General features: G+C 38.8%; 2 protein-coding genes across 2 annotated transcripts in view; one reads left to right on the top strand and one right to left on the bottom strand.

Moving 5' to 3' along the window:
* gatb (glutamyl-tRNA(Gln) amidotransferase, subunit B) lies at positions 1 to 19,314 on the top strand. Its single transcript, XM_071504610.1, has 13 exons — positions 1 to 318; positions 4,197 to 4,350; positions 4,446 to 4,559; positions 9,578 to 9,773; positions 10,371 to 10,493; positions 10,616 to 10,729; positions 12,101 to 12,185; positions 12,879 to 12,923; positions 13,348 to 13,540; positions 13,771 to 13,904; positions 18,451 to 18,529; positions 18,654 to 18,788; positions 18,899 to 19,314. Exons 1-13 carry the CDS (start codon positions 20 to 22, stop codon positions 19,022 to 19,024), a joined length of 1,797 nt encoding a protein of 598 aa, XP_071360711.1. The 5' UTR covers positions 1 to 19; the 3' UTR covers positions 19,025 to 19,314.
* Positions 19,315 to 20,706: 1,392 nt separating this feature from the next.
* fhip1aa (FHF complex subunit HOOK interacting protein 1Aa) overlaps positions 20,707 to 23,933 on the bottom strand; it is a 29,967-nt gene continuing 26,740 nt past the window's right edge. The window contains exon 13 of the mRNA XM_071503562.1: positions 20,707 to 23,372. Within this exon, the coding sequence (XP_071359663.1) occupies positions 23,176 to 23,372 (197 nt within the window). The 3' untranslated portion in view covers positions 20,707 to 23,175. The remainder of the gene's footprint in view (positions 23,373 to 23,933) is intronic.

The raw sequence follows: 23,933 nt of genomic DNA, 5'->3' as shown, positions 1-23,933 counted from the left end.
GTTCTTGTGCACACCGGAAATGACGCAGTTTATATCGGAAACAGGAAAAATCCTCAATCCTGGGCTTTGTAGTTCTAACCCGAACACAAGCAGCGTAGACACCCACATTAAATGTCACTTAAAAAAACTACAGCTCCCGTCCCGTGTTTACTTGAGCCCTAAAGACAACATGGCTGCCTCCTCTATTGCAGCGAGTGAGCTGCTGCATATTATGAATAAACCAATATCGAAATTGTATCCAAAGGCTTCGTGTGTAATTAGACGCATAGGCACAACAAGTTCACGATGTCACAGTCAACCGCAGCTGAGAGCAAAAAGGTAAGAGGCTGTTCATGTGGAGGAGTTCGTTTTTTGTCATTGACTTGACTTAATCACCTGTAAAAAGCAGGAGTTAAAGTGCATCTTGTGTTTATTTTGTTTTTTTTCCCCTCTACTTTAGTGTGTTATAGAGCTTTTTGTGCATGAAAAATGTCTGCTAGGTCACACAGCCCAAAGTTCAGATGTCAGTTATAAGGAGATGTTCATACTGCTCCTGAAGTGTCTTTTTTATATTCCAGACTTTTTTTTCTGTAACTCACCTACGTCACTATGTAACAGATTGGAAAAGTGCCTGGTAGTTTGGCACACCCTCAAACAAAGATGGTTAGAGTGGAGAGCGGGAAGAGTTTGGTTACTTTTAGCCTGTCACTATGTCTTTTTTTTTTTTTAGTGCAAATACAAATTCCCTTTGTATACAGTATATGACAGTGCAGGTTTGCTGTACAGTTGCTTGGCATCAGTGGAATAACATTTTCCTATCATTGTTAACTTTGGTATTGCCTGACAACAGACCCTTTTCCTCTTCAGTCAGAGCTTTAGCATGTTTCCCACATGTACTATTAACAGGGGCATAAAAAATAGAATAAAATTTACATATGAATTGTCGTTGAAAGACTAAATCCACCATCGCATACAGTACCAGTCAAAATTTTGGACATACTTTCCCATTCACTTTCCCAGTCAAAAGTTTGGACACATTCAATGGGAAAGTGTGTCCAAACTTTTGACTGGTAATGTACAATAAGCAGATAATAGGCATGATATTTACCGAACAGAGACATCCTGCTGTTATCTTTTTTGCTGCAGATGCTCATGCTGTCCATTCCTAACATGTACAGATGGATTTGAGAAGTTGCCGTTTCCAGTCACTTATATTATGTTACTCACTTGTAGTTAGGCCTACTAGTTTCTCGTTTTATAGTTTGCTTCCAGAACTTTAACACCTCCGGTAAGAGGATGAGGCGATGCTCATTAGATAGGCCTCTGGAAATTCAGCCAGTCAGAAGAAAGTGGGCTTTTAAGGAGCTTAAGGAGGCCAAAGCTAATATTACATATTTTGGTTAGAAGCTCAACTGAGGGTTTCTTACATGGCTGTTTTAGCTTAATAAGAACTTTTTTTTAAACTGTGAATCATGCAAAGATACATGAGTGGAGTTCCAAAATAAAAAATATGGATCTGAAAATGAAAATAATAGATCCCCTTTAAATTATGACATAATATATTTGTATAAAGAAAAAAAAGAAGCTGTGTATAAAATGGTCACCCATTTTATTATTTTTATTTTAATCTTAAAGTCATAGTTTGGTTAAAGTGAGTTTGATAGAGTGAAGAAGTACTGTTGTTATGGTTACCTGCAGTTACTGATTTGAAACATCAGTTGAAGTCTGTATTTCCCCACTGATTTGACCGTAAGGGTACTTTTATTATCATATTACTTAAAATTGGAAGAGACAGTTTCTTTGAATGAAGAGAACAAATCGGATCAGCAGAAGCAGAGAAAACGGAATTTTGTTTCCTAATATTGATCAAGTTAAAAAAGGAGACCCTCTCTACCATTTTAGCTGAATATATTTGACTGTGAGGGAGGGGACCCCAGGGGCCTTAACCATGAAACAAGATTAGTGGGTTATCCAGTTATCTTTGAGCTTTACAAGGGGTTTCTGGAAGTTGGCTTGCTTTTAACTGTGGTATTTCACCTTTGTTGCATGGTTAAACTGCAGGTTGCTGTTTCAGGCTTTCCAATTGTTACACTGGTTTGAACACAGCCTCGGACAAAAGAGGGATAGTTTATTATACCTACATAATGACTATTATAGTTATATTTTAATGGCACAAAGATTCTTTAATTATCGTCAGGATTCCTGACAGTGTTGATGCACTTACACAACCATCACTGCAGCTCAGTATAACGTGGATACTTTGTGATGATAATTGCAGATAAAAACTTAACCCTGTGTTGTTGTTTATAAGAAAAAATAATCCACACACTGTTAAATGTTTCCTTTGATTGTAAATACAACATGTCAGTCAGGTTGACCTTATCAGGCATTAATTTTATCCAACTCTCATCCTCTCAGCTTTGGCAGCAGAAACTGTATCACATCACTTGTTGGTTTTGTCATCATCAGACATAAAAGCAAAAAAATTCTTACTCTAGTATAAAGACCCATATAATAATAGACATAATAGATATAATGATAGACTTCATTTAACTTTCTTTCTAAAACTGGGGTGGTCACTTCATTTTTTGATTTCATGCACCACAGAATCTAAAGGTACAAATCCTTGTGATGTTTCATACTGAAATTTTGGCAAGTACAAGTCAGCAACCCTGGCTCTAGTCATATGGGAATCAGTTCCCCCAACCCTATAAAAATGGTCTTTGAGATACTCAGGGGCTCTGGTTTGATAGATATTATGAAGCACACTGAGTTTTAGTTGTATGGCTCTATCCTTCAAAGCTAACCACCCAAGCTGTTGGAACTGCTGTTTGCCAATGTGTCTTCTTGGGTTTAAATCCAACACAACTCTTAGCAATTTCTGAGTGATCTGTACTTTTTCTTCAAGTGTTTTTCCCAGACCTTTACACCATGATTGAGTTGTGAAAACAACTCGAAACAAGAGAACTGGCCATCTGTCTTAAATTTTCTTTATAAATTGAATTTGTTTTTCTAGCAAAAAACCTGGATCTCCTCTTCATTTTTCCCCAAAGGCTTTAATGCCATACTCTCTCCACCCAAACTACTGTCTGACAAATGTCTTAGATAGCTCACAGGGTGTAGCAGTAAAAATCTGACCATCTAGGATAATACTGATCAAGGATGTAGTTTGCATCATACATTTGTGGTTTCTAAGCCCATCTTCTGGGCTGGATTACCAGATGGACAAAGCAGGCCCCCAGGATCCCCTAATGCCCATGTGTCACTGTGAGGCAATTGATTTTTGATAATACGATTGAATGTAACTTTGTTCAGGTATAAGAGATGCATCTCTAAAACACAATATAAACTGACAGGATAAATCCTGGGTAGATACGGTCTTGAAAAGGGTCAAAATCTAGTTTTGAAACTATCATTCTCTGATCAAATGGTGCACACCCCCTAAACACAGCAATAAAAAAAGCCATGTTATTCCAGCAAAGGAATACAGACGTGGAGGAACAAGTAATTTGTCTTTGGGCCTCCTTGCAGATTAATCTAGACATGCTTGAGATGACCATGACTCCATTCAAGGTTTATTTTCTCTAACTTTAGACAGCTCCCTGACAGATCTACAGAAGACAGTACACAGTTGTTTCCACAGGCTGAGCTGTACTCAATTAAAAGTAAACTGATCTTTGTATACAAAAACTCCAGCCATTGCCTTAAGACCACCCTGTTGTCTACAGCAACACTTAATTCCAAATTAAAGTTTCATAGTAGACAGTAGTTGTATCCGTAATGTACAAGAAATCCTCACAGTTGTGTACTGTTTTATACTAAAAATGTTTACATGCTATTGCATATTAAGTAAACTGATTTTAGACTGTCACAGTCACGTCTGGAGTTGTATCGCCACCATTTGGGATTTATATTATTGTTTTGCAGCTGTGAGTAGCACCTACATTTTTTTTTGTGCATTGCATTATGGAAGAATTGTGTACATCAAAAGCACTGCAAAAATACTCATAATCTGAGTAGTTGAGAATTATTATGCAAAAGAGATAAACCCTCAGCTTCTGTGTGAAGTGTCCTCATATTAATGGATACCTGTCAGAAAGACAGAAGCCAGTATTTTCCTTTGCCTGGTGCCTAGCTCCTGATTTTCTTATCCTCAGTCCATTTGTATAGTTTTTTTTGGTTACATCTGTACCACGTGTTGCTCCTCTCTCCCTCAGCGCTCCCCAGCAGCTGGTTGGGGTGGTCGGCTTGGAGATCCATGCCCAGATTAACTCCAACACCAAGCTGTTCTCTGGCTCATCAGTTTGCTTCTCAGCTCCTCCAAACTCCCTGGTGTCATTCTTTGATGGATCCTTACCTGGCACATTACCTGTAAGTGATATTTAGCTTAATGCAGATAAAGATAAGCTGTTGTTTTTAATCCCCCTCTTGTCAGATCATCAGGTAATGTGCCTGTGTGTCTCCAGGTCCTGAACAGACGATGTGTCGAGGCAGCAGTGATGACAGGACTGGCTCTCAACTGCACCATAAACAGGAAGTCATGTTTTGACAGGAAACATTACTTCTACGCCGATCTCCCTGTGAGTTTTTCACTCCCAGTCCTCCTTTGTTGCTTTCTGTGCAACATCAAGGGTTAAGTAAGACCTTATCAGACAAACAGCAGAGTGGAGCTGCTATTGTCATGTGCATCATACTGCATTATTGCTTTTGCTTTGATATAAGCTGTCCTCATCTGCCTCCAGCTTCTCCATCACAACACTCCCCCTGAACTCTTCCAGGCACAAGCTTTAATTGAAATAGTGAGCAAGTCCTGCTGAAGCAGCAAAAAAGCTATTTGCCGTACATACAGAGGAGTGATACTGAAAGCTGTTCAAGCAAATGACCAGTGTTTTTTCACTCACCAGCTCATTTCCTTCAGTGCACTTGTATTTTCACATTATCCACATTTCATTTCCCTCTCCCTGCCTTTGCTGATTACTGGGTATAACTGTCTTTTATTCATAATTCACATCATTTGAATCATTATTTGGGTCCTGAAAACTCCAGGTGGCGTTCTCTAACTCAGCACATAATTGTGCAGTAGTAGTTTCTGAACTAATTAGGAAACATGAAAACTAAATATTTAATTAAAATGAACCGTTTTGTAAATACAGATGAGTCTGATCTTCAGTAGTTACCTATAATCATTTCTTCTACTGGTGGCTATCCCTCCTGTAAGTAAAACTACTCATATAGTTACTATTGAGTGCCCTGCCTTGAAGCAATATTAATTTACTAATACATTTATTTATTTTGGCCACTTGGGAGGATGCAAACAGACTAACATAACATTGACATGTTATCCATATAAAATTGATGTGGTGAACATCATATAGCATATAGCAAACAGTTGCTTACTTACACATCCAGCGGACACAGAGCAACACTAGCATTGATTTGCAGCCTTGTTTGTGTCCACCTGACGAATGGATATCTCATGCTTTCTCTCCACCTAGCTCTGTTTTGATCTTCGCCAACTCCTGGGGGAACTATTTGGGTCTTTCGCTGCTAATCCTTGATTATGTCCACCGGATAGTTGCTGGCTTTGTCTGATGCTTTGTGTGGGGAAGTAGGCTGGGTTTATCAGAGCTTTTTCACTGTTTTCGGTAAAAGATCTAAAAAGCCAATAGAGAGACAAAGTTAAAGACTATATGGTGAACACAGTGGAGCATTAAGCAGCTGAAGAGACAGACATTTCCCTCAGGGGTAGCAGGAGAGAACCAGAGTTAAAGGCACGAGAATATTAGACTTAAATTCATCAGATGGCTGAGAACACTACTCCAGATGAAGGATAATGTTTCTCTGATTCGCTGGATATGTGAGTAAGCAACTGCTTGCTAACAAGTTTGTCATATTAACTTAAAAGGTGAAGAAATGTCAGTGTTTTGTTCACAACTTGTTTCTGTTAAATTCATCTCTTCAAATTTAAAGAATGATGTTAAAGAATGAAAGAAGTCGATCAGACAAATTTGCCAACATAGTATTCGAGAAGTTACGTACCAGTCCAATGGCCATGACATTGGAATGAAGTTGAGCCAAACACAAGTCTGGTAAGGTGGTGGTAGGGGTATCCAAACCCCTTCTTTAACTCTGATATTTCCATTTAACAGTCTAGCCCAAGTGATGTTCACTTTCCTCTATGTAATGGAGTGCTCGCATGGCAAGGTTTCACTACCCCTCGGAGCCCCAGGGTAATTTTACTGCCATTATGAGTGACATTTTAAGGCTTAGATGGAAAAGACAAAATGTCATGGGAACTCTACAGTGACTTGCCCTACAGAGACCTCTTGTAATAAATCTATAAATTCTCAGAAGAAAGGTGTTAGAGAATTTAGCATTTTGAATTTTCAGAGTCTGTCTCTGTAAGATTTTATGTTAACACAGCTTTGGGCAAGATAATCAGAAAGGTAATTATGGACTGAAGAACATAGGAAACCGTTTTTCCTTCTCTTTGGTTTTATTTCATTGAAACTGCCCAAAGAAGTAGCAGCAATATACTGAATATGAGGTTCAGCCGGTATTTTTGTTACACTGTTTCTCTTACTGTATTACATTGAAATAAATCATCTCTCTCTTTGATATTTCTGATGAATTCCTGAGCTGACTTGAACCCATTGTGAAAATGTGACTGATAAGGCTTGATGCACACCCGTTTTCTGTAGATCTTGATAGATAGTTTTTTCCCCATGTAATATTTCACTGACTTCCTGGTTATCACAAAGTGGCAGCTGCACATATTTTAATCACCATGCTAGGGATACATTATCTCCCCAGAAATTCCATGTATCTTGAAATTCCAGTAAAATCCCCTCCAGAAGCGCAGGGATTACTGGTGGGTTCCTCTTGCTCTCTGGAAGATTGCATCACCTCTTTTGGATTCATTCTCAACAGCAGACACACACAGCAGCGACGATAATGCCTGATTACAGGCTTTGTTTTCCTTTGAGATTTCACAAACAAACCTTGTCAGCACCTTGAGCCCGTTGTGTTTTAAATTCATTGTGCACAATACCTGCTGCTGCTTTTTTTTTTTTTTTTTTAATTATTTATTTAGTTTGCTTTATTCTTATCAAGTGTTTCAAAAGATTGATCGGTCCCAGTGTTGTGTGGAACAGCCTGATGGACTGAAGTCAGAGTGGCCTTAATTATGCAGATGATGGGATATTTTTCACGTTCGACCTAAAGTTTGAGAGTAATCTATGCTCACGAAACCAAACCAGCAGCAGGAGTGAGGGAGAAATTATCCCACCCTTGAAAAATACATTTGTAAATTGCGTTTTACATTATTGATATGTTCCACTAGAAATCCCTGATTGCATTTTGTAAAACACCACAGTTGCTCATTAAATGATTAATGCTGCTGTCTAAACAGCATTCCTTCTTTGAAATGAAATGGCAGGCAAGGCACATATATAACAGCCCTTTAATAACATGCCTCAGCAGCTCCACACTAATCTACCAACAAAAGCAAATAATTACAATTTCCTTGAGATATTAAGTTCCTAAATAAATAGACATGGCCTGACTATTGAAGCTTTGACATGTGTTTAATGAGAGCAATGAGTGTGTGGGACGATGGTTAGCTGAGGAGAACCTCAGTGTGCAGGCGCGAGGAGCGAGACGACCGACTTAGCCTTGTTTGTTTAGTGAAATGATTGAAATGAGTTAGAAAGTGACTCAGCAGCTCACAACACAGAAATGAGTTTGTGTATGAAATGTATGTATATGTGCCTCATGCTGGATGTATAGTGCGAGAGCATCTGTAATGTGAATACAAAAAGGTGTTCTGCTCGTTAGGGCTCAATCTGCTGTCAGGGTGTAAATGCGTCTTCTAGGATCTTATTGACAACAAACTTGCCTTGTCCTTCATTACGTAGCTAGAAATAGCTGATTTTTTAGTGCAGGAAATGCAAATAGTCTCCACTTATACATATGCTGCTGAATGTACAGTATGGCATGTTCGTGCTTCAGCCAGCAGACACCACATTTTCAACGGCAGATACAAACCTCATGAAAAGATTAAGTGAGAAACAGGCAATTGCTGATAAGCTGCAACAGTATTCACAAAATCCAGCTGATTTTAAAATTGAATCCACCGAGAAGAGCAGAAATCGAAAAAGAAAATCCTCAGTAGTCTGTTTTTTTTTTTTCCCAGCCAGTTGTTTTAAAAGGAGGAGGTGTGAACGTGATTGATTGAGTCGATCAGGCACATTGTACAGAAAGCCAGTGACTAACAGCCCCCCAATCTCTTCTCCCATGTCCTCGCTTTCTTTAGCATAAGTATGATTAATGTTTAGTTCCTGTGATGTGGTTGCCATAGTAACGTGGGCAATTAATACTTAGGGCAGCAGATTCTTTGAGGAATAGAGAGACAGATAAAATATTTATCCTTATGCTTTTGTGAGTAGAAACCTTGAGTGAAATGGCAGCACTCCCTCTGCATTATAATGAAGGTCCAGCCAATTAGCCAGTGCGAGGTTTAATTATTGCTGCCTGCTTCACCTTTACATGGACCCATGACACTGACTGCAGATTCGTCATCAGTGTTATTCCACTGCAGTGCTGGGATTTAACCGAACGATTGCAGGAGACAGGATCTGTCTTCCATAATTTGATGTATTTCCTATTGAAAAGGATGTTCCGGTTGCACAAAATTAGGGAGTATTCAATTCAATTATTTAAATTTGAATTAAATCCGGTTAATAAACGGAATGTACTGAATTTCTGACATTATGAATCTTTTATGGACCTAATGTAATTTTTTAACTCATTTATATTTATTGACAAAAGTTATGATATCCAACAGAAGTTCAACCAAGCAATTAGCCAGCTGCCCAGTATGCTTAACACTGTAATTAAAACTTTAATATGCCAACATTAATGTAATTAACAGAGAACAAACATATCAAAAGCCAATGTTAGACAGGAAAAGCATGCACATCAGTGAAAAACAAAAATTTCAAGGCAAATCTGATCATTTATCCTGATGAAGATTTTGCATCATATCACGCAGCTTAAGGAGCTTTTTGTAAGTTTTGCTATTGCTACATAGCCAGTGTTAGCATTAACAGCTGTTTACTAAGCTGTCCGGAAAAAACTCAAATTCAGCGTCAACATCTTAGACATCAGTTAGAGAAATATTGTTGTATTTTATGAAACAGTTTAAAGGATGGCATTGCACAATTATTCCTGACTGTGTACTGGTATGCAATTTAAGCTACAGTTGCTAGTGTAGCATTATGTCACCTTAAATATTAGCTTCAAAGAAGTAATAGTAATGGGACTGTTTTCTTTCCTAATGTCACAGGGAGTAAAAGTGAGTAAATACTGCTGTTACTGTTTTCATTGACTCACTTTTCATTATACCAACAGCAGACCCTGTGTGTTTTAATGAGCTAGTGAGGTGGGCTGCTGGCACTGTAAGGACCCAATAAAAGGTGCAGTTTCTTGCTGAGAGACAGTTAAGAAGAGCAACAAGATGTTTTTGAGTTTTGGATCCACTATTTACTCCACAACCTTGCTGACCAGAATTTCATGGTGCTGTATTTTCTCCTATCAGGCTGGATACCAGATCACTCAGCAGCGGCGGCCCATTGCAGTAGATGGCATACTGACTTACAGCCTCCTTGGAGGAAAAAGGAGTGAAGTGATCAGAAAAAGTGTTACCATCAAACAGATCCAGCTGGAGCAGGACAGTGGCAAGAGTCTCCACGATGACGTCCGCAGCCAGACACTCATAGACCTCAACAGAGCAGGTAACATCGGTTACTGTGCCCTAAGGTTAAAGAATGTGGCTGCTGATGTGCTGTAATTTTCTTATTACATCTTTTTACCTTTTTTACCTCTTTCTCCTCAAAGGGCCAGCTGAAAGTAGATGCCAGCGTGTCCATCCATTTTCTTAATATCCACTATTCTCCAAAAACTATTTAAAGCACAAAATGAGTCTTAGCATTGCACGACATGACACACGATTTCATTACCAAAAACATTGCCACTTTCTTTTGCTTGTTTTTCATTCTGACATATGCCATCCTGCTGCCAAAGAACACCAAATGTGGATTAATCCACAGGTGAAACTAGTCCCCAACAAATGTACTATTTTATTACTATTTGAGTAAGTTTTATAAAAACTAAAGTTCCCAGCTGTTTTAGGGAATTGTTTAACCTTAAAAAAATTAAACTGCATGTTTTTGCCTTTTTAAAAAAAACAAAAAAACAAAAAAAACAAATCAGACACGTTACTCTATAGACTTGAATTGCTCAACAAAGCAAGAACCGTCAAGGTTTGTCACAAAGCTCCATGGTATAGAAAACTTAGAGATGTAAAACACAGCTGTTTTCACATCCATCAGGTGTAGGCCTAATGGAGCTGGTGATGGAGCCAGACATGAGCTGTGGAGAGGAGGCTGCTGCAGCTGTCAGGGAGCTTCAGCTCATCCTGCAAGCCCTGGGCACCTGTCAGGGCAACATGTCTGGTATGGAAATCACTCTCTGTCTCTGTCTCTCTGCCTGCCTCTCTCTCTGTTTCTGAACTGCTCTACATCTAAACCCAAACGTCTCTCCCTCTCAGAGTGCATCTTTTTACCTGTCTCCTCAGAGGGCCAGCTGAGAGTAGATGCCAATGTGTCCGTCCACAGACCAGGTGAGCCCCTGGGCATCAGGACTGAGGTGAAGAACATCAACAGCATCCGATACCTGGCCAGGGCTATAGGTAAATGCCATAAAGTTAGAAGGATACTGAAGTTGCTTGAATGCTGTTTCATCAGAATAGATCTTAAATTGTTGCATGTTTTGCTCACACACGTTCTGAAGGTGAAAAGCTTTTTGTGAGTAGACATTTGCAAGCTTTGTCACACTGAAAAAATTACTGAGTGTGCATGTGATTATGTGTTTCCTAGAGGTCAAAGTGGTAGTAAAATGTAAGAAACACTCACAACACAAAGTACATTTACTATGCTTAAAGCAAAGGTTTGATACTTTGTGAAATGTGTTTATTTATTTATTATAAGACAGCTTTGGTTACTACTTATTTTGCAGATTAAGACTGTACATACAAAACACACGATGATCTTATAAAATATGATGCATTATTAAAGTTTGAACTACCCAGCAGTATATAAAATACCAACTACAACAGTTAAATACTACATGCATGGTATTGCATCAGTAATAATAATCCAACAGTATAATATAAACTCACAGGGGCCATATTTCTGCATTATGAGTACTTTTGATACTAAAAGTGCATTTTGAAAATACTACTTGTACATAATATGTACTTTTACTTAAATAATATTTTAAATGCAGGATTTTTATTTGTAACGAGGTATTTTCACACTGTGATGTGGTATTAGTACTTACACTTAAGTAAAGGATTTAAATACTTCTTCTAATACTGGAAAGAAATATATACAAAGAAGCCACTGAGGAACAGATGCATACACACTTCTGCAATTTTGTATCTGTCAGGTGTAAAAAAAATAGATTATTTTTGTTACTTCCATACTTAAAAATAGAATTAGTATTTGTTGTACTCAAAACAAGATAGCTGGATTTATGAAGATAGGAAGCGTAGTTAATACTGACAGTGACTTGTGAAGTATAAGTTCAGGACTGACAACCATTCACAAACAATTAGCTGTGTGATAGCAGCGTGTGATGGTGAATTGGCTTCCCGCAGCTGTTCACTTAAAAAAGTATAGATTTTATGTCAACTCTAACTTCACTGACTGTTGATTGAGCTTTAGTTCAAACGATAACAAAGAGCCTCAGCCAGAAAATTTCTGCATTTTGATAAGCAGGTATTTAAGAGTGGTTTAACATACCGTGGTGCTAGGCTTGAGTAATTTATCAATAGTTAAGTTAAGCAAAGTTAAATCACACTTACTCTGCCGCTGAATTGGTATATGAAAGTCATGAAGAAAAACAACATTTATCACAGTTATAATGTGGCAGCAGTCAGAGACCCAGATTGCCAGCGTATAACAGCAGATGTTTGGCATTTACCACAAAGTTGTGTTTGTGTGTTACACTGTTATTGGATTAAGTTCTGTGTTTATATTCTTGTCTCTTATATCAACAGACTATGAGATTCAGAGACAGATCGGTGTCCTGCAGAGAGGGGGAACAGTGCAAAATGAGACCCGGGCATATGATTCCAAATCAGGGTAAGAGGACTAAAGTACAGGGCTGTGGTGCCAAGCTTTAGTCACTACAACACCCTCTGACTGGGATCTGTGCCTGGTTCATTAGTCTCGATCTTTGCTAAGGAGGAACCATCATGGTAATGATGATAGATAGAGCCATTTGGATGCCGCCGTCGTCCTGTGTTATCCGTGAGCTATGTGCTAGTCACAGGCTTATGAGCTCACAGAATGAGCCAGCTCCCACACAGCTGAGTCCTTGATCATCTTCTGGTGCTCTGCCTCCTTCCCATGAGGCCTAGCATGTCCGAGGTGCATGGTGAGGCGTGTTAAATAGTGTGTGATGGTCTGTGATTGGCTCTTTCTTCTTGTTCCCGTGAAGGTGGCCACAGATCTGAGTGCACTGAGTTTTTAGACAACTGGTCTGACGGATCAGCATCACTACACTCATATGTTCCCACTCTTGTTTTTATTGTGCCGTACAGTGTTTTGTTATTGTTGTTGTTTTTGGGTTTTATTTGCAATAGTTCTACTAGACAGTTTTACATTATCTATTGATGCACTGATTATCTTCTCCCTTCATTTAGAAAATATTAGAAAATGCCCATTACGATCTCCCATAGTGCAAGTTAGCAGCCGTTTTACATTTTTGAAATCTTTCATGTGTGTTTAAATATGTGATGTGATGATGAATAATGTTTGCATGTTGTCTTCTAGGGAGACTGTTCCCATGAGGGACAAAGAGGGTCTTCAGGACTACAGGTGAGTGTGAGTTTGTGGGCTGTCTGCACACTCATTGTCTCAGGAACTTGTGTTTATTGACATGTAATTAACATATCAGAAGATGATCTTGTCCTCGGTGGCGGCTGAATGAGGATGAGGACGTCTGAGTGGCAGTTAGATGGATAGCAATAAATAGATGTCACTCAAGGTCTGTAACTCAGTTGTGTGTGTGTGTGTGTGTGTGTGTTTGCATTTAGGAATGATAGATGGACAGGTATAAGGCTGATGGAGTCAAATGATTAGGGGTGCAAGTGAAATGTGACAAGTGTGGAGTCAAAAGAACCATTAGTATCTCATCAAATGCCAACCTTCTCCTCTCTAAGCTTATCTGTACTGCTGATAAGGCATTCTCCCCCTCCCTCCCTTCCCTCCCTCCCCTTTCTACCACCCTCCTTCCCTTCAGGTTCATGCCAGAGCCCAACCTGCCCCCTCTGATTGTGTATGAGGATGACGCATCGCTGCCCACTGGCATTGATGCGTGCCAGGCCGTGGTGGTGCACAAGATAAGAGAGGGGCTGCCAGAACTACCCAGTGTCAAAAGAGACAGGCTGGTTCAAACATACGGCATCCTGCCCGAGCACAGCTTCACTCTGGTGGTGAGTTTATAAGTGGCTGAAAGCAACCAGCGAGAGAGGAGTTGACTCCCTCACTAAATCTGTTCTCTGCATACTTCTTTTAATTGCCATCTGATCGAGCCCAAGCAGAGTCAGCGTGGATGCAGTTCTGCTTAAATCCAGGAGGCAGCTAAACACCGATAGTCTCTGCTGGGTTTATTTGATCCTAATTAGATGATGTGCATGTGAATGTTCCTGGCGTTTCGTTGCAGAATGAGGACGGGCTGGTGGAGTACTTTGAGGCGGTGTTGGAAGCGACCAAAAAGGAGCCAAGGAAGGTGATTGGCTGGGTGACAAATGAGCTGTTGGGTCACCTCAAACAGCAAGACATGAGTGTGAGCCAGAGGTGAGACAAATCCCCTCATCTTGCTTTTTTAATATTAATATACTTCTGATTGTTTGGCTTGCAGATTAGATCAGTGTAGCTCATGAATGCAGTCCCATTCTGCTGCCAATGCTCAGGTCTTAGATGTCAGGGCCCCAGCGCCCCTCCTGACCCCTCCTCTCTGAGTTCCTTGTGACTGACTCACTCACTTTGTACTCTCTGCATGCTGTATCTAAAAATGTCAGTGAATTTTGAGCTGTGGCAGGAAGGGGAATGGAACATGTACAAATAATAGCACACATGGGAAGAGGGCTTTATTGTTGCTGCTTTCAACATTAGAGGCAGGAGGAGGTCATGAGATACTTTTCTCTGGACTTACTCAAACATTTTTTTTCCTTGTAAAATACTTATAATGGTTTTCAGCCTGAGGGCCTCCTCTGATAAGTAAAACAAGGGATAAGGGTTAAGACGCAGACCATGAACTGCAACGCCACTGGACGTGGGACTCTTTTTGTATCTCTCCTCATTCCCTGTCATTTCTTCAGTGTCTGTAATTAAGGCATGAGAATACTTTTAAAGAAAAACTATTCACTCTCCAGACGCAGTGTTTGTCTGTCAGGCCTCTCTGTATTTTAAGGTGTCACACGCCACTGCTTCAAGGATTTAACTAAGTGAAAAACTGTGATTTCATGTCAAAATTATCTGTCACCTGTCACAACTGATGAAGTATATCTAGTATCAGCAGCAGCTTCATATCCTGTAGACACTTCAGTGAATGGACTATTTATAGCAGATTGTTGTACGGTTGGAGTTGGTGTAGAAAGCTCTGCTCTTTGAGGGCGTTCTCCAGCAGCAGGAAGGGTTAAATCAGTTAGTTAAATCAATAATATTAAAACCTTAGCACATAAGGAGGAGGTTGTGGTGGGGGAGGAAGCTCTGGCATCAAACAGCATTGCCATGTGTGTATCAGCAGAGTGAAGCTGCTGTCAGACCAAAATTTGTCTGGTAGGATTTACTCTCATAGTGTGGCCACAAGCAGTGGGGACAGGAAACAGTGGGTACTAGGGTTGTAAACATGAACTACAGGAGCTAGGCTAACAGCAGGAGTCCACAAAGTTGTAGAGTTTTATCAAACATTTTGCTGTCATTAACCTCTCTCACTGTCCCTGCACTCACTACAGCTAAATAGCATCCTTTCTTCTCTGCTGCTTGTATTATTTTGCCACGCAGTAATAAAACAAGAGTAGTAGTTATAATGGAGTTATCACGAAGCATAAATGAAGTTAATGAAGAATCAGTGACTGTAAAAATGGCTCTCAGTTCTCTAGCCACTAACACCATGCTGTATATCTAGAGATGACTGCACCGACGATTGAGGTCTGTTTCATGGCGTTAAATATTACAGCCATTGTAGCTGGAATCACATTTAAGCAGTTAAGTGAACTGAATGAAAACAAAAGTTGCAGGGCATCAAGAATCACAATAACAAACTCACTTAAGGTGTAAAAATTCAGCCTAAGTTTTGGGTTGCTACAGATTCCCACCTTAGACACACATCAACATTCACAAACCCTCAGCTGTTCTCAGCTCAGTAGGAGATGCCACTAAAGTCTAAGTTACTGAACTGTTTCCTTTCTATTCTCCAAGAAGGTTTGCTTTGGATTAATGAGCATGTGGCCACAAAAAGAGAAGAAGAAGAAGGTGTATAGTGTTCAGAATAATGTTTTTATATTCAGGCTACAGGTTCTGAGTTGAAAATGACAGCACATTGACCTCATATAAAATAATTCAGTCTCTCTTCCATTAAATATTCTACTCTATACTCTCATTTGATTGACATCAAGGATTATTAGATTCTTAGTTTTCACAAATACTGATTGGACCGTCACATACCATACAAGAGTTACACGTGTGAGCTCGTAAATCATCTGATATTCCCTAATTCTTCATGTCTGTCAATGACAAAACACCTGTGACAGTCCTGACAGCCCATGCGAGAAAAGCCTGTGTGGACAAATCCAATTACATTAGTGAAATCATTACTTTTTGGAAGGTGTTGTTTTGATCTGTCCCTGTTGAAGGCCTGTTTGCTGGAACATGGTGGATTTTGTAAATGTTCCCACACACTTGAAATTGAATAAAGGTTTTTTGATATCTGGAAGCAGAGAGAAGGTGTCATGGTACCTGTCATACTTGTGCTTCAAAAAAAAGATTGGCTACGAAAAAAATAATACAAGTTGTCTCCTACTGTGACATTAAATAATAGACTCAATACTCATTTCAAGTCATTTCATCTAAGAAATTTTCTTAAAATGGCAGTTAAACAGTGACTGCAGCTGAAAATGTGGCTGGTCAGATGGATCTGATGTGTATTTGTATTCAGATTGAAGGTAATCATGACTGTAGAAACTTCACGTCAGCTTCTTAAGTCAAACTAAGATTAGCAATAAAGTTCTATAGTAACTTCTTAGAATAAAAAGCTCTGAGTCATTACAGAGCAAATGAAACTGAAACAAGTAATGGTTGTCAGGATAGATGCTGTGAGCTTCACTTTATCTACCATTCCCAGACAGATGCGAAACATTTGTGCGTGAGTGAACCACAAAGTAGCTGGTGTTTATTTATGCATAATGTTACATTTGGTGTAGCTGAAAGGAGGAGAGTTAAAGAAAAACAAAGTGTGGCCAGCAGGACTGTCAAAAGCTGCAGGGAGGGTAGAGAACATAGAAACTCACTCACATGAGTGCTTAGAGGAACATTTTGAAGCACATTGCTCAGACATCCGGAAAGCTGAAACTCCAGACATGTCATTAAGAGTTCGTCCAGACCTTTCTACCAACTGAGACTAGTCCCTAGTCTTCCAGGTTTCCCCCCTCAGAAAAGTTGCTGGCGGCTGCCCATGAGGGAAACTCAGTGCACGTCTGGTGGCAGATTTGCTGCAGGATGGTGACAAGATGATGACAGAGCTGTGAAATATCTCACCAGGCCTACTTTAATAACTTATTATATGAATGATTTGAAAACGCTAATATTGTGAGGTTTTTTTGTTTGTTTTTTTTTTTTGTCTGACATGCGTCAACAGCCAGATAAGCTCAAGTACCCTTCACCACCAAACGTGCTCTTATGATCGGGTTATGAACTGGGTGTTACTGCATTTACATTATTTATTAGTAGACAACAACAACAACTGAATGGTCAGTGTTGAGGTTGTTTTGGTCAAATTTCTATGTGTACAACTAAGTGGTAGTTGTACACATGAGTGGCAGAAGCGGAACATTTGAACCATTTATCCGTTACTCCGTTATCCATTACTTTTAGCCATTTTCACTGGTTATTCACTTAGCTAACTATTTCAACTATCAGTCATTACTTTGAGTTATTCCAACTGCATACTTATTACTTTTAACTTAACATTTCAAAACTGCTACTTTTAGCTAACTATTAACTGTTTATTAATTTGTTTAGCTAACTATTTCAATTTTTTATTTGTCACTTTTCAAATAATTTCAACTTTGTGTCCATACTTTACATTTCATTTGTTTATTCATTACCAATAGCTAACTATTTTAACTTCTTATCCATTACGTTTTCCTCTTTCAACTGTTGATTCATTAGCTTTAGCTGGCCTTAACCATTTCAACTGTTTATCCATACTTTTAACCAAGTAGCTAGCATTATATCAACTATTTATTGATTACTTTTAGCCAAATATTTCAAAACTCTCTTTTTAGCTAATTATTTCAAATGTTTATTCTTCACTCTCAGCCAACTATCTTGACCTTATCCATCATTTTTATCATCACCATTCATTAGTTTTAGCCAGCATTAACAGTTCCAATTGTTATCTGTACTTTTAGCTAAGTAGCTAGAATTAGATCAACTGTTTATTCATTTTAGCTTTACTTTCAGCCATTTCAACTGCTATTAATTATGTTTAGCTATTTCAACTTCTCTAAAGTTTTGCTAACTAGTTTTCACACTCTCAATGCCAACATGTGGTGTTATTAATGCGTCACAACTGGTTGATGGACATTGTTCTGGTTATTATAAGAGTGGCATCACACCAGTTTGTAACTCTATGTTTGATGTTTGCTGTTTATTTTCCTCTGCAATACAAATACTGTATGTGAATATATTTTTTAATGAAATTACAATTTTTGGTATCCCTGAGGTACAAGTACCTCTGGTTGGGAATTGTTACTCTATTTTAGACATAAGCAGAGTGAGTTTTGTTTGTAAAGATAGATACTTGTCATCTATTTTTCCATAGTGTCTATGCCATGTTTGGAAGAGGTTTAACAGAGATGGACTGTTTGTCCTGCAGTACGCTGAATGAAACTTAATATATTCTAACAGGCTTTTTTATTCTGTTCGTCTGGCAGCCTGGGGAGTAAACAAGCAGACATAGGAAAGACAAACACATTATAGTCAAATCATAAATGTTGATAGACTGTTGCATCCTTTCCATCTGACACTCCCACTCTCTCACTCCTTTTCTTCCTCCATTATATCACTAATTCTTCAGTCCATTAAAATGTAATTAAACTACCCCTTCATTTGATTCCAGCCCAATTTCTCCTCCTGCCCTGGCTGAGCTGCTGGACCTCCAGGAAACAGGACACATCTCCTCTTCAGCTGCCAAGCAGGTCAGTCAGCTGCACAGACCGTGCAATTATCCCCTTCTATCTGTCACTCACTACACAGCCCCAGCTAGTGCTCGTCTGTTTTCTAGTTATCACCTGCGTCTTACTGGTTTCTCCTCACTCACAGGTGTTCCAGGAGATGTGGAGGTCATCAGGCAAGACGGCCCTGCAGATCATCCAGGAGCAGGATTTGGGGCTTGTTAGTGATATTGCACAGCTGCACAGCATCTGCCAGAAGGTGGTGGACTCGCATCCTGATGAGGTTAGGGCTCATGTGAGAATTCTCACTTGCAATTATATTGTTTGTTGGTTTTTATCTCTTTTTTTCTTGTTTTGTTTGAGTTGTTTTTTGTTTGCTGTGCCTCTCTGTAGGTTCACGCCATCAGAAATGGAAACAAGAAAGTTCTGAACAAACTGATGGGCCTGGTTCAGAAGGAGACCAAAGGTAGAGCTGACCCAGTTCTGGTGAGGACAATTTTACAAGAGAAGACTTTATAAAGTTTGAACTGTTCTGCGAAACCGAGATTGAAAGGAAGGTACCTTTATGAAAAAGAAAAGATACAGCAGTGATGTCGTAGATCTGTATGAAAATGCAGATATGCAGGGTAATCATATCCATATGGTGACACATGGTACCTGGTCCTCTATGAGTTGATATCTATTGATGGTCATGCTGAATATGACATTGACATTATGTAAATACTGTACAATGTTTTCATTGGACAATGTTCTTATCTTCTGTATTTATGTGTCTAAAAAGTAATAAAGATTATCACTATCTGTGGCAATGCTTGTTTTATTTTGTTAAAAAAAGATGAATTCCATGAATTGCTTGAACGTGATGCCACTTGATGAATACTCTAATATGAAGAGAAATTAAATGGTCCCAAAACGAAGGTGAGAATTCAGAATGGACCTGCATGTAATTCAATATAACCCTTTCAACACAGGTTCATGTACCATTGGCCACTCCTGACCCTGCCCATCTCTGATATCCAGACATGAAAGTGATCAGTGAGCTCCCTCTTGTGGTTGAGCCACATTATTTGTCCTGTAATACTTTCTATACTAACCTGAATTTAATATGGATTCTCACTGATACCGAGGCGCTGATCCTTTGCACAATATCAGTTTAAATTATCTCCACTGAACCTCTTCTAATCTGCATTTCCTCTCCTTTGTGACTAGTATATATTCAATGTTAAGTGAAATCAGTAGCTAATAATGATTGTCAACCTGGCCTCATCCGCCTGTTTCATGCTTAGTATTTTCATACATTAACTATAGTTTAGTCAAATACTAATTATAGATAGGTTAAGTCTTAGTTTGAAACAAAGCAATTCCCAAACTATTATGGAAACTGTTCCCCAGCAGAGATCAGAAAATTACATCTTCCACATACGACTGGTTTCATAAGCAAATGAGTCTCACTCTCCAGCACGACTCACACAGTGCTGTTTTGTGGCCAGTTACAACTGAGCAGACAGACTGCTGCTCATACGCAGCCCCTGAAGCTGTTGGAGCTTTGCCATTACAAAACGAAATTTTGAAACAGTTGTACAAGTTTCTGGAGACCTTGTTGTCAAAGACATCTGCTCTAGCACACAACTCTCACTCTCAACCTTTGATTTCTGCCTCTCCAGTCTATGATGAATGGGAGCTGGTTGTGGTTCCTGCTTGGTCTATGTGGCAGAAGTTTACGTCTGATAGGAGATGACAGCTTCCAGCGCGCAATATTTAGTTTCATGCTGGTTTCTTTGACCCGTGTAATAACTTGTTTGCATGCACAGACATAAAATGGTGAAGTTTACTTAGCAAAAATATGTTTATCTCGTGCTCATGAGCTCTCAAAAGGTTCTCCAACATAGTTTGCTTCATCTCTGCAGTATGTCAGTCATTACATGTAAATGGAGGAGGTGAGCTCCTGTGAGAACAAGACCTAGTTTCGAACAAAATCTCTCAGAGGGAAGGGCTGTTCGTAAAGGAAACGTGACTTAAATAAGGACATCAATGTCTACAGAACAAACAGCCACAAACCCCATCTGGCAAGAAGGAAAGAATATATTGATGGTGTCAGGTGAAACCTGTCAGGCAAAGCAGCTGGGTTTTCCTTTGAAAATGTGGCACTTTTTTTGTTTAAAGAGAGGTGGGAAAAGTCAACACATTAAGTGCATTCAGTCTCATTTACCAGAAGTTGTCTTTATTGAAAGAGGCAAGCCTTTGTGTGTCAGACATCAGCAACAAACAGCAACCTGATCATAAAACGCTGACACAAAACTGAGGCCAAACGGTATCAGAGAGCATGAATCTTTGGAACCTACTGAGACAGAAACTGGTCGATAGCCTTGCTTATGATACCCGTTTTCATGCCACAATGCTGCTAAAACAGTGATTGTTCAGTTGTTCTGTGGATGTAACATAGACAGAACCGGCGCTGGCTGAATTGCAGGTGTCAGCAGTGCAGAGTGACACCGTACTCAAAGGCTGATAAAGTGCTCAGCAACATTCATTTACCACAGGGACTTGTTTAACAGTTTTGAAAATGGCTTTGACTGATACAAATATACATTTCCAAGCCACTTTAGTAAAAAAAAAACAACCAAAAAACAAAATAGTTATCACAGAAAGCTCCTACTGCATAATTCACTGCCTGCATAGCATCAAGTAGAAACTGAATGGATTTAAATAGGAACAAAAAACTTTAACATAATTCTTTATCTTTTTAGATGAATTTATGAGATGATGAAATTGATCAATTCAGTGTAAATCAACTACTAAATGCAACTACTTATTTTTTCTACTATTGTGTCTCTAGAAAAGTGTGTTTTTGTAAGATTAGCAATCCATTATCTCAGAGTCTGAATCTGCAAAAAAATTACAATAATGAACTCTGAATAATCAGTTTGAATGATTTATATCATACATTTCCATCTGAATTATAAGATTTACTATAGATTGTGCAACAAATTCTCTCAAGAAATGTCATGTTTTTGTTTTTTTTAATTGTCCATATTATATTAACTGCATCTTAACATTAAATTGTGGGTGGACAGGGACAGGGATTGATTTCTTTTGCTTCTAGAAACTGAGTTTTCGCAGTCAAAAACAAAAACATATCATTATAATATACTGTATGGTGCACATGATCAGTCCCTAAGGCCTTTCCTTTACACTTTGACAGTTTCAAGTAAAAACATTTCACTATAAAATATTGCATTACTCCTGTGTAAATCCATTTAAAATCAGGCAATAATGTGAACTAAAATCATAATTTAGGCACTAAATTTAAACGATTTGTGTCCTAATAAATTGATTTAATAGAGGCAGGCTTTGTAACCAAAATATATCTCTTGTATTATATTCCATTTTAATAACCATGTGGGCTAAAAGGCAGTTCAAAACAGGTTCCCCTTGGAAAGCATTCCAGTCTGAGATAGTTTTGAACAGATGCAAAACTACAACTCTCCCAACAGTGATATATCAGACTCATCACAACTAAAAACAGCACCCTACACAATCCCTACGTAAAACAAAGTGATTACAAACCAGAACTGAGAAGCCTCTCGTGTTACCTTGTTGAAAAAAAAAATATGGCAATAAAAACTCTCAAAAAAGCTTAAATACCCCATCCCATTCTGAAAATATCCCAAACTTAATCATACCCAAAATATCCTCGATTTGCATAGTGTTCTGTCATTTTCTTACAATATGTACATTATAAAGCATTGCTAAAGTAAGGCAACTTAAATATAGCAAGAACAATCCTGGTTTTGGTGTTATGGTGTAGAGAAGGTGGAGCCCATTCATGTGAGAAACTAGTGCATGGTAGGAAAACTGCTTCACCCAAAGGCTTTTTAAGAAGTGAGACAACAGAACGTGCATTAAAAGACTCCTGAGGTACCATCATGAATCAACTGAAAAACACCTTAACAAATGAACATCTAACACACGGCGACTGAGGAAACACCTCTCTGTTGAAGTTTGAAAACAAAAGTGACCGATCTGTTTTGCTAAAAGATGAAGTCGTGGAACAGAGAACAAAGTCAGGATGTGTGTCTGTGATGACGCCAGTTAGCTACAACAGTGACAATCGAATTACGCTGTCATGCTGCTAATTCAGAGGTGTGTAATCCTGTGGCAGAGAGGCAGCAATGCTCCAGAGGCAGCCTGAGTGAGAACCACACTGAGCAGCAGACATCGCTGGAGCTGGTTGTAGAAGACATTCAGAACAAGGGTAGTTCAGATTAGGGTTGATGATTGATTGAGAAAAAAAATGCTGGTTTTTGTGAAGATCCTCTCTCTTCAGTCTTTGGTTGGTGGACCTAGAGCTCGCCTTTATGAACATTATGGGCTGGTGCAGGCTTCAGCGAACAGGTCAGGATTTTCTAGCTCAAAGTTTGGACCTTCTCCTCAGCTGCCCAACACTTAGCACGACTAGAAAGATGAAATTAAAAAGCACATGAAAGTGATTATCTTTGCTCAGAAAATAAATACTCTACCATTTTTTAAAATAGTTGTATAAATCACTCAATCAAGAGGTTTCTTTATCAAGTAGTGCCTGAAAAAAACAATAGAAAACCACCATAAAAGAGAGTCTTTAAATCTTTTGAGTCACGTTGGACTCATCACAGAGGCATATTGGGACAATGTTACTCTTCCATAGGAATGTAAGATAAGATGGAGTGCTCTTGTGCAATTGCAGCCAGTTCTTTGAGGAACTCCGTGAAGAGGACGGTAGCGAAGACTTCTGTCCGATCCAGAGAGATGGCTTTGGGTTTTGGTGGCGGCGAACTCTTCAAGATCCTCCCTGCCTCGCCATGGGTGGAGCCACTGCTGCTGTTTTTGTCTGAATATGAGAATTAAATAAAGTTAACAATGACCAAATGAAAACAAATAATGTATGCTCAAGGATATACTCTATTTCTCCCTCTAAAGTTTGAATTTAAGACTTTTTGTAAATACAATATATTCTTTTTAATAATTTAGAAATGATTTGATCCAAAAAGTAGGATCTGCTTTTCTGTTAAAAAAAAAAAAAAAAAGCCACTTCTGTAAAGATACTAAAATCCCCATCTTAGTCTCTTCTTGTCTTTCCACAAACATACTTACAAAAAATTGTTTTGTAGCTTGTATAACTCTGAAACCAGAGGCAATCTAGTTCACAAACAGGCCTAAAACTCTGGAGCTTAGCTGAGATGGTGGCTGGCTCAACTGCAAAAACACATGACTCAACAAAATCAAATTCTGGTTCAAAACACAAATCGGTAATGAATGCAGATAGTTTGGAACCATTTTTGACAAGTTAAATCATACTAATCATACTAATACTAAGTAATACTAATTATTATTAATTTGATATCTAGTGTCTCATTACGTTTGTAAGATAGCAAATGCAGCAGAGTGTGAC

The sequence above is a fragment of the Trachinotus anak genome, unplaced genomic scaffold, assembly GCF_046630095.1.
Source record: "Trachinotus anak isolate AG129_WGS33_773 ecotype Australia unplaced genomic scaffold, CSIRO_AGI_Tana_v1 ptg000019l, whole genome shotgun sequence".
Lineage (NCBI taxonomy): Eukaryota > Metazoa > Chordata > Actinopteri > Carangiformes > Carangidae > Trachinotus > Trachinotus anak.
Note: the sequence above shows the minus strand (reverse complement) of the source record. Positions and strands in the feature narration are given on the sequence as shown.

Excerpts from the sequence above, each read along its gene's own strand:
- gatb (XM_071504610.1), top strand. The coding sequence starts at position 20 with ATGACGCAGTTTATATCGGAAACAGGAAAAATCCTCAATCCTGGGCTT. Across the intron at positions 319-4,196 it reads CCGCAGCTGAGAGCAAAAAG|CGCTCCCCAGCAGCTGGTTG; the intron begins GTAAGAGGCTGT and ends TCTCTCCCTCAG. Across the intron at positions 9,774-10,370 it reads CATAGACCTCAACAGAGCAG|GTGTAGGCCTAATGGAGCTG; the intron begins GTAACATCGGTT and ends CACATCCATCAG.